Below are 10,276 nucleotides of genomic sequence, written 5' to 3' on the forward strand. Positions count from 1 at the left end.
TTGGCATCATATATTGCACTGAAAAATATAGTTGTGAAACAGTTTCATGGATGACGTGTGTTTTGTAAATCAGGTGCAAAATAAAGTGGTTAAAACCCTATGTAACATGCCAGCATATATAATGACCACTCTCACCAACTTGAGCACACAATGGTAATGCATGGCAACAGCTTGCCAGATAAGCAGCCTTAAGGGTGTACTAGTTGTAATGGATGTAGGGTACAGTTTCAAAATTTGGATGGCAATTGTGTCAGACACAAATATGCATGATTTCATCATCCATACCCAGATCAAATTTGCCCTACCAGTTACCTCAATACCTATGCACCTGGATTGCTACCTTCCCATGGGCTTGTTCACAGAAAAGATGGGGATATGTTCCTTAAATTTTCAAAACTACAAAATTGTATCAATGATATTGAATAGAGCTAATGCATTAACAGCCCTGAATTTTTCCTAAATTTTGGCCCATATGTAGCCAATTTAACTTCCTGTGTAGGTACTATGTTTGGCATATTTCAGGTTCTGCCTGCTTCAGTTCAAAATCAAGGGCTGAGAATGCAGGCAAATTAGCAGGAGGTAATGGCCAGGACAGGTATTTTTGGAAAAAAAAAGCTGAACAATGTTATTACTGTAAAAGGAGTTATGACCAAATGATACCTGCTAACATAATAATGACAAGTAAAATTGTTATTGTTAAACAGCATTTATGGGCTACTTGGCATTTTGGACCACACCTAAGCATACCAATGATCTATATTCTGTATATGCATATATATATATATATATATAATATATATATTATATATATATATATATAATCATATTTTTGTTTCTATAAATCTGTATACATACCATATCAATTCATTTTATAACACAGACATTTAGGCAGTCACAATGTCTATGGCAGTTTACACAAATGCACCCACTTTACTGAACATGCATGCAGTATAAGAGCACTGAAGCTCATGTTTGCAAGCACCATATTCAGGCCAAGCCAAAGTGTGTTAACTTTACAACTTAACTTTGTGGAAAAATGCTTTTGGAGTATTTTTGTCTGCAATGACTCCACACCACCATAATTCTGGAAACATTGACTATGCTCAAAATTGGCAATGACCATGCACCGACTCTGAGTGCTTGGATTTACAGCATAATGCACTGGCATTGTTGATGCCATGCTGCTGATATGCCAGACATTGTCAGTGCAACATGTATTTTTCAGTCTGAGTCAAACCCACTTCCTCTGCCACACCTTGTGTCAATATGCCATACCTTGTGTGGTCAATTCTCTCACTAATTGCCCATTCACATTACGAAGAGCCCCATAACAGGTTTTATTGTTGGGGATTGACTGAAAGAGCAAAAATCAAATGTTACACGGCGTCACACAGTATGCTGTAAATTAAAGGTAACACAATAAATGCAAGTTGTGACAGTTAATTGAAATAATCTTACAACAAACTTCAACAGCAGCCTTTGATCAGAATCAATCAGTCAAATTCAAATACCCAGTAATGTCGCAGATACCTTCCCCGAACTTGCTCCAACCCTAATCCGCAAGATTTGACTTCTCAGCCTTTTTGCAAGAAGCCATGTAAGCCAACCACTGTTTTGTCATTACCGCGCCATAAAAGGGAGTATCCAACTACTAAATTATAAAAGTCACGAACCCGTAAATTTGAAAATAAATCTACAACTCTGGTGAAACTGTCCCTAACAAGCGACCTTTTCGCAAATAAACTAGTACGTTGTATCATTGGAAGTGACTGCAGTAAGCTCCAAGCATCCCTGCAAGCTTTCACTGCCTAGAACGCTTAACACACTACGTAGGTCAAATCCGTGTTGAAATGCAGTTTCTGGTGTGGGTTTCGGACATCACGGATTTTAGCTTTTCATTCCCACAGGATAAATCATGAAGCTTTCAACAAGCTCGCGGGAAAGTCCAGGAATGACTTGGATGATTTAGTTTTCGTTACGACTTCCATGGCGTAACCACACCCCAAAATATGGGACGTTTCATCTCTCTTTTGAAACCATTCTTCATGATCAAGGCCGTCGAAATATAGACCAAATTCAATCTCCCAAAAGTACTGTGGTCCATGCGGTCCGAACGGCCACTAAACAAACACCAGTGGTGCAAGGCAATACAGCCAGTGCCGTTTAAGCCGATGGCAGGGCTGTAAGGTCGTACAATTTTCCAACGTTGGCAGGGCATTGGGTCCTACTCTAGCACTACCATGCCAATGCTTCAATTAAAATGACAGCTATTTCATATCGAAAATACCACACATTTCAAAACTGTTTACGAAATATACTCCATAACATAGCACGACCTTGAGATAGTGGCGGCACCAAAACATAGCGGCATCCCGTAAACTACCATCTACGTCGCACTATCGTAATCGCAACATCGAGGGGGAGTTGTATTGTGGCCTTGAATCCTCAGAACCGTTACTAGAAACCTTCACTCAGCTGTTCAAGTCATGAGCACGTCTGAGGACGACATATATGATAGTTTCTTACAAATAAGTTGTTAACAAAATCAATGAATTAGTCAAAACATTAGTATAAATAATATTTTGTGCTTAGTTGGATCAAAATTGTATACTCCGCCGCAAATAATTAGAACTTCAAAGATTCTCATGAGCTATTTCGTGCAACAGCTGATGCCTTGTGCTGAGGTAGAACCCCGAAGCTTGAACATCGTCCATGTTCTTTGTTTTTGTGCGCAGCGGAAGTGGATCGTGAGGGGCGGGCGTCTGGGCGGGAGGTTTCGGTAGCAGCGGGTGGGTGAAGTTCGGGTACATTTTTGCTTGTTGAGGCTGAAGCTGTGTTATCTTTGGGCTTGACTACGTATCTTTAGTTTGGTTGATCTACGGCTTACGGTCTGCGCTTGTGTCGGGACTCGTCCCGACGTGAAGGCCCCCGGAGCCACACGTGTCGACCATATTTACGACCTGGTTACTACCTGCCAGGCGTGTAACTTCTCCATATCGCAGGAAAAAAAACGTTTGCAAGTAAGTGTAATGGCAGACGTCTTCGTGTCTTGGTACATGCATTGCACTGCTCTGCTTAATGAAATCGTGTGCCCAAGCAAACATGACCTTGAAGTCAAGGCCCATTTTGTTTATGATCACTGTCCAGTTCATGCATACATTTCACCAGTTTTTCCGAACCAGGCACAAGCCACATTTCTTTCACAAGGTATGGTGATTCATTTTAGGCATGGTATGTCAATCAATTTCAAAGTTGTCTGTTTGTGGAAGATTAAAGGTATGATGTGATGTGTTGAGCTGTTGACATGCTTATTTGGGCTTACCTTTCATTTCAGGAGTAGCTGTATTGAAAGGTGTTGTTGTTGGATACACATCCAGTTGCTGAGTATTTGTTGAGCTTCAGCTGGTAAAGGCATGGAGGCCAACAGCATCCAAAATAGTGCTAGTGCCACTGTCAATGGTAGTATAACTGCAAGTAACGTAAAAAGATTGACAGAAGCAATCTCGCTTCAAGAACAAGCTCGTGCCCAGGCAAAGGCAAATTCCAAGAGACTTGAGGTCAATCTCCATATCAGAGCCAGAGCCAACAAGGTCACAAGCCCAAATTTTCAAAGAACAGCAGGAGATCCAGGAGTGGGTTTGGAAGAGGACTTCCAAAGAAGGGTATGTTAGTAAAGTGCTTGTTTATGCATACAATGAAATATAGCAATTGAAACTGATATAGCAACTGCATTATGATAGAAAACAGTAAACTCTGAGCATGTGTTTGTATATATATATATATATATATATATATATATATATATATATATATATATATATATATATAATGTACATGTAAGCAATGCAAAGGCTACTGTTGAATCACTTCTTTGAGTTACTACATTGTATTAATTTTCCAGGAGGAGCTGGAGGAAAAGGTGTCTGGGGGAAGCCTGGTTCAGAGCTGGAGGAGCAGGGTGACATAGTTGACTCCCATGATCCCAACTATGACTCTGAGTCCATGGATGAAGATGTGCAGTTGAAGCCAGTTCCTGTGGAACTTACGGAGGATGAAGTCAAGGTAGGCAGATAGCTGTGAGATAGATGTTCCAAAAACACCATTATTTCTTGGTTGAATATGGCAGATCTGAAACTATGTGCCAAAGAGTCTGTGTAATGCTGTTTGTCATTATATAGAAAAGAATTTGAATAATATGGCAGTATTTCAGCCGAAGCTGCTTCATCTGGGCATTTGCATCCTGAAGTACAGGATGCAAAATTGGTTTTGTATCTCATGGCTGTGGCACATAAACCTAGTTGATGTTTGAACACAGAAGTATTAAGGAGAGGATTGGTAGTGGTTTTTGACAATGCTCAGCTTTGCATGAAGCTCTGGTTAAAAGAAAACTCCATTTTGACACTTCCATCACTCAGTTTTGTGTCATGTGTCTTTGAAATGGAGTTTGACTTTTGATGTGATGTGATGTTTTTGATGTGATGTGTTTTGTTTTGTGATGTTGATGTGATGTGATGTTTGGTGTAGTATCCAATCATCACTGAGGGCACATGGTGTGCAGAGGTTGACAAAACATAGTGCAAAATGCATTTTTCCACTGAGTTAGCATGTGCTAAAGCTGGGATATTCATAAGTTGGTTAATGACAATGAAATAACATTGGTAGAGAGGAGTGCATAGGATGGATTTGATTTTGTAGTCAAGCAGGATGTGTGGAAGGCTGCTTGAGGTGTATGGTGTGCTGGTCAGAAAACCAGCTGTAGAGGAATCAAAAGAAATATCATGCCCTTCTCCTCTAGTAAAATATGCATCTTTAACAGATATGGGGCTGAAGCTGGATTCAGCTTTGACTCTGCAAAAGTACAGATTTCTTCTAATGACTTTGTGTTGGACTTTGGGTCTCAAGAGACTCTTCACACCTGTCTGCAGCATCAGCTTTAACTTTGTGCTATGCAGAACCATTTGCTTGGGCATTCTTGGCCTATCGTTCTTAAAAGCTGGCTTTGGCTTCAAAGTAATTATCATTTTGGTGATCATCCAAGGAGATTCTTCATTTGTGTTCAGCTGGTCCAGAACTTATCCTCCAGATTTGTCTCCCATACACTATGCACAGCCAGCAGTCATAGGTATGGCAAAAACAGATTCTCTGTCTAGACTATGCCCTGAAAGTTGTCTGGGATTCTTTCTGGTACAGAAAATTATGTGAGGTAATTTCTCGTGTTCGCAGTTCTGGATACTATTCCTTAAAGTTTTTTTAACCCTCTGAATAATTTTCCGAGACTATCCGCCCGCCGAACGCGCCCGAGATCGTGCCTGTTTTCCTGTGTCAAAATGATTTTGCCACCACTTTTGGAGGCAGTGGGAGGAAAAGGCATGAAAGCTAAAAACTAGCTGGTCATTCTCAGGCGCAATCAGCACCTCATGATGACAGCAGAAGCATCTGCAATGTGTACAAATCAGTACAATCATTGGGGGGGGGGGTCTAGCCGAAATATTTCATCACTATGTAAAACTCTGATGATTCGTCTTGGTAATGTTTGCAATTTCTGATCGTGTTTGCAGACACCAAAATGGTTCTGTCTGCACAAAAAGTGTTCTACAGTATATTTTCATTCAGGCTCGGCCTCATGCTCCTGTTCACATTTGGCTGAAACTTCTTATGCTCGAAACTCATTGTTTTTGTGTGCCCAAAGCCTGCCTTTGGACCAGGCTATGTGCTTAAAAATGTGAAGCCACTAGTTTAGGGCTTCATCCATTGCAGTTCCAGACTTTCCGTGCCACTGGCTTTGGTTTGACTTTGTTTGGCACCACTGTCTCGCATCGATTTGGTGTGAAAATGAGAAGCCTGGGTTTGTTCTCATATCTGATCGCTAGACCTAGTCGCCCTATCACAACATCACGGACATAAACGCAACTGACGCGGCGAGTGCTTCACAAGACCGCGAGGCGTCTCACAGATACCAACTGATGTGGCAGTCGCCGTTGCCGTGTGCTCCGTGGCCGAGCCTGGACCTCGAGGGGTGGGCCGCCATGACGACTCCAGCTCTGACGCCGCTCGCGCTGCCTGCTGCAGAAGCTGACCGAGACGCTGGTGCTCGAGTACTTCGACCATGGCGACACGGCCGAGGTGGACGCGGCGCTGACGGAGCACTGGGCCAGCTTCAACATCAAGATCCGCTACCTCGTAAGTGAGGAGAGAGAGAGAGAGAGAGAGAGAGAGAGAGAGAGAGAGAGAGAGAGAGAGAGAGAGAGAGAGAGAGAGAGAGAGAGAGAGAGAGAGGAGAGAGAGAGAGAGGGAGAAGAGGAAGAGGCGGAAGGGAGAAAGGAGAGGAGGGGGGAGAGAGGAGAGAGAGAGGAGGAGAGAGAGAGAGAGAGAGAGAGAGAGAGAGAGAGAGAGGAGAGAGGAGAGAGAGAGAGAGAGAGGAGAAGAGAGAAGAGGAGAGAGAGAGGAGAGAAGAGAGAGAGAGAGAGAGAGAGAGAGAGGAGAGAGAGAGAGGGAGAGAGAGAGAGAAAGAGAGAGAAGAGAGGAGAGAGAGAGAGAGAGAGAGAGAGCGAGCAGAGAGTAGAGAGAGAGAGATAGAGAGAGAGAGAGAGAGAGAAGAGGGGTAGGAGGAGAGAGAGAGGGGGGGGGGTGGGAAGTGGACGAGGGAGAGGGAGAGGGAGAGAGGGAGAGAGGGAGAGGATGTCGTCAGTGCAGCTCTGGTGCGTGTGCGTGAGTTACGCGTATGCCGCGTGCATGGGACGGCGTCTATGTGCGATGCGCGGTGGCCGGGACCGCTGTCAGCCGGCGCACGCGTGCGCGATGGGATGTCCGGTTGATGGTGACGCGCTGCGACAGGTGGTGGTCGCCATGGTGGAGGTGGCCATGGACCACAAGCCGTCGCACCGCGAGATGACCTCCGTGCTGCTGTCGGACCTCTACCAGGAGTGTCTGACACAGACCGACATCTGTCGCGGTACGTGATTGCGCGATCGCGGTGCGGGCCCTCGGGCCTTACCGAGGCTCTCCCGATGCCCGCGCCTAATAGTAAAGTATCCGAGCTGATGGCATCAGTACAAGGAAATACTGACCTTCAGCTTAATGGTGCGTTAAATTCTAAGAAACTGTGGTTGAGTTTCAGTTGTTGAGCGGCATTGCCAGTGTGCATGTTCTCAAAGTAGGAACACTTTTATTGATTCGCACAGGTTTCTCGTGCGATCGGGGCCAGCAATCAGCTATCAATGTCCGGCGAAATTGTCAGCTTTCTCCGCGTCCCCGATTTTATTTGTATCGTTGCGTTGGGCTCAGTAAGGGCGTTTGTTGGTGCAAACTTTAAGACGTGCCACCGCCCAGAGCCGCGGGCTGCCCGGCCGTGAACCAGTTCAAGTCGCTTTAAAACGGCTGAACGCAAAACAAATGTTTTAAACCGTAGTTACCCTGACAGTCAAACCTTTGGCTGGGACGCCGAACAATGCCGGTAACGAAAGGTTGTGAAGTGATGCAATTCCCGTGCACATCTACACAGGTTATTGTCTTTTGGGTAGATTATCTTAGATTGGCTCACAATGCGTGGGACAGAGTTTCCTTTTCCTGTGCAAGACTGTTGTCATTGCCTGAGTAGGGATTGGGTAAGATGTTTAACGTCAGCAGACATGCTGAATATCATATTGGTGTTTGTTTTAATGAGATGTGTCATAAAATTAAACGCTTTGCCATACCGTGACTGGTTGCGTCATTACGTCATATTGGCGCACACCACGGTAAAAGCGGTGTGTTCGTCTGCTGTGATGCCGTTGCTCTCGGCTCCGGACGACGCTCGGGCGCCCATTCATCTTCCCCTCTCCACTGACGGGTGCCGCTCTCAGGCTTTGACGCGCTGCTCGCCTCGCTGCCCGACCTGGTGCTGGACTGTCCGGAGGCGTCCGACATCCTGGGAAACTTCATGGCCCGCTGCGTGGCCGACGACTGTCTGCCGCCCAAGTACCTGTCCAGCCACAAGGGCAGGGTGGAGTGTCGGCACGCCATGTGAGTGGCGGCGGCCGGGCTGTCTCCGGCCGCCGGGCGTCGCGTGTTCGCTCAACAGTGACGCCGAGTGACGTCAGCGGTTCGGGCCGGTTGAGTGGTCGTGTTGTGGCTGCGATAATGACGAGTTGTCTGCCGTGTTGACTCACGTTTTGGAAAGCAGGTGGTAAAGTCGTATGGAAACCCCTTTGGCTGGCCGCGGTTGAATTGGGCTGTCCTTGCTCGTTGCCGCGTGGCATGCCACCGGTTTTGCGTGTGGGCTGTTCCGCTGCAGTTTGGCGACCGGCAGAGATAGCGCATTGTTGTCGCGTTTTATTGTCATATCCGCTACACACTGTGGACGAATGTGGTATTTCATAAAGTCAGCTGCCCTTCAAAGCCAGGTGTGATAGTTTATGACGCTTGTAACGTCGCAGTCGACCGTGTTGATGAACAGCGTCATGTTGATCTGGCTGCAGCAAGGCGCTGGACCGTGCCGACCTGCTCATGAGCGTCAAGCACGGGATGGTGCGCCTGGACAACGTGTGGGGCACGGGCGGGCCGCGCCGCCCCGTCCGCTACCTGGTCAAGCAGATGATCCTGCTGCTGAAGGAGTTCCTCAGCTCCAGCGACGTGGAAGAGGCCATCCGGTGAGTGCGGCCGCTCGCCGGCGCGGTGCCGGTGTCGGTTCGCGGCAGGCATGGCCCCGGCGCTGTGGCCGGGGCAGCCGGCTGCCGCGGCGTTGTCAAGACGTGTGCGGGTGTGTTGGCCGTAGACGCGCAGTGGACGCTGCGATCACGTGATGGCGCTGCGCTCAACCCACTGCGGTGCCCACGCCGGGGTGTGCTGCGCTTTTGCTTGTCGTGCCTCACCCCGTGGCTGTGCCGTCGACCGGGGCAGGTGTCTGAAGGAGCTGGAGGTGCCGCACTTCCACCACGAGCTGGTGTACGAGGCGGTCACCATGGCCATTGAGCGTTCCGACACCAGGTCCATCCAGGAGATGGTGCGCCTGCTCAAGACCATGTACGGCGCTTGCGTGCTCACCACCAACCAGATGGACGAGGTGGGTCCTCTGGTGCAGATACGACGGTCCGCCGCTTCACCGGCAGAGCTCAGTGACTGGTGATCAGCGCATTGCTGCGGAATGATGTCATAATGGTCAGCAAGTCAAGGCTCAGAAACTGAACACTAGACATGTGATGCATGCTGATTTTTTTATCAGCAAAAAAGCACATGCCCGCGTGGGATGTCTCACATTTCCCATTTGTCATTTGCTGTGAAGCGTGTGCAGATCCGGTGTTCGCGAGCACTGCTATCCGTGCGTTCTCCTTTCCTCAGCAAAGCAGTTCGTGAGCCACCCTTCGGTAGCGATGCCTTCCCCTGGGCCTTAACCGCTCTGGGCAGCGGGACCCCTGGCGCCGTTTCTGGCCTCGTGACATGGCTTCCGGCGAGCCCGCGCCGCTCCCTTCAGCGTGGCTGGGAAGAGGCGTGTCCAGGAACTCCTGCGCGTGTACGCCCCTCCCATCGCTGACGCCGCCGTCGCCGACCGCAGGGCTTCCTGCGCGTCTACGACGCCATGCCGGACACACAGCTGGACGTGCCGGACGCCTACGGCCTGCTGGAGCTCATCGTCACGCTGGCCTTCCAGAAGGGCATCATCTCGCGCGACACCATGCGCCGCATGCCGACCAAGTGAGCGTGGCACGGGGGAGAGGCGGAGGAGCGCGGTGGAAGCCGGGCTAGGGCCAGGACCGGGTCTGGACGCGGCTGGAGCCGTGTCACGAGCGGGGGTCGCGCCGGGGCGGGGGCGTGCTCCCTTACTGGTGTCTGATTGTGGTGGCGTCCTGACGGCGTGCTGTCTCCCGGCTGTAGGTAACGCTTGCCTGGCGTGTCCGGCCTGACGCGCCGCCAGCCGCGCGCCGCTCACTGCCGCTTCATGTTCGCAGGGGCCGCAAGCGGTTCGTCTCGGAGGGCGACGGGGGACGCATCAAGGCGCGCGAGCTGCCCGGCCTCGCCTACTGAGCGAGCCGGCGGCCGGCCCGACCGGCGCCGGCGCGCGCGTGTAGGTGTGGCGGGCGAGCGGGCCGCGCGCCAGATCCCGTGGCGGTGCGCGGTCGATCAGGACGCTGGGCGGCGCCGCGACGCGTCCGGCGAGCCCCCGCCCTCCTCCGGTGTTGTGCCGCTCGCGCCCGGCCGTCCTCAGCGCCGTAATGTTGTGTGTGTGTCTCTCTCTATATTTCTCTCTCCCTCTACCTCCACTAGACGTGCGAGAGCCTGCGTGTGGCCTGCGGTCGCGACT

General features: G+C 49.3%; 2 protein-coding genes across 4 annotated transcripts in view; one reads left to right on the forward strand and one right to left on the reverse strand.

Annotated features, from left to right (window-relative positions):
* Positions 1–1,558, reverse strand: part of Pis (phosphatidylinositol synthase) — a 46,050-nt gene extending 44,492 nt beyond the window's left edge. Inside the window, exons 1-2 of one of the 3 annotated variants that reach the window (XM_037222354.1) lie at positions 1,531–1,555; positions 1,276–1,354 (exon numbers count right to left, since the gene is read on the reverse strand). The gene's annotated coding sequence lies outside the window, so the exon portion shown is untranslated. Of the gene's footprint in view, positions 1–1,275; positions 1,355–1,511 lie in introns of all 3 variants that reach the window. The other 2 variants (XM_037222351.1, XM_037222352.1) reach the window with 2 other exon arrangements.
* Positions 1,559–3,592: 2,034 nt separating this feature from the next.
* Positions 3,593–10,025, forward strand: LOC119098275 (programmed cell death protein 4; the record flags this gene model as incomplete). Its single annotated transcript, XM_037221197.1, has 9 exons — positions 3,593–3,662; positions 3,902–4,062; positions 6,070–6,180; positions 6,835–6,952; positions 7,842–8,001; positions 8,457–8,627; positions 8,878–9,040; positions 9,530–9,669; positions 9,924–10,025. Coding segments are annotated over 9 exons (1,170 nt in total), but the record flags the coding sequence as incomplete, so codon positions are not given.
* Positions 10,026–10,276: the final 251 nt, after the last annotated feature.

Source organism: Pollicipes pollicipes, unplaced genomic scaffold (genome assembly GCF_011947565.3).
Source record: "Pollicipes pollicipes isolate AB1234 unplaced genomic scaffold, Ppol_2.1 Scaffold_4740;HRSCAF=5597_pilon_pilon_pilon, whole genome shotgun sequence".
NCBI classification, from domain to species: domain Eukaryota; kingdom Metazoa; phylum Arthropoda; class Thecostraca; order Pollicipedomorpha; family Pollicipedidae; genus Pollicipes; species Pollicipes pollicipes.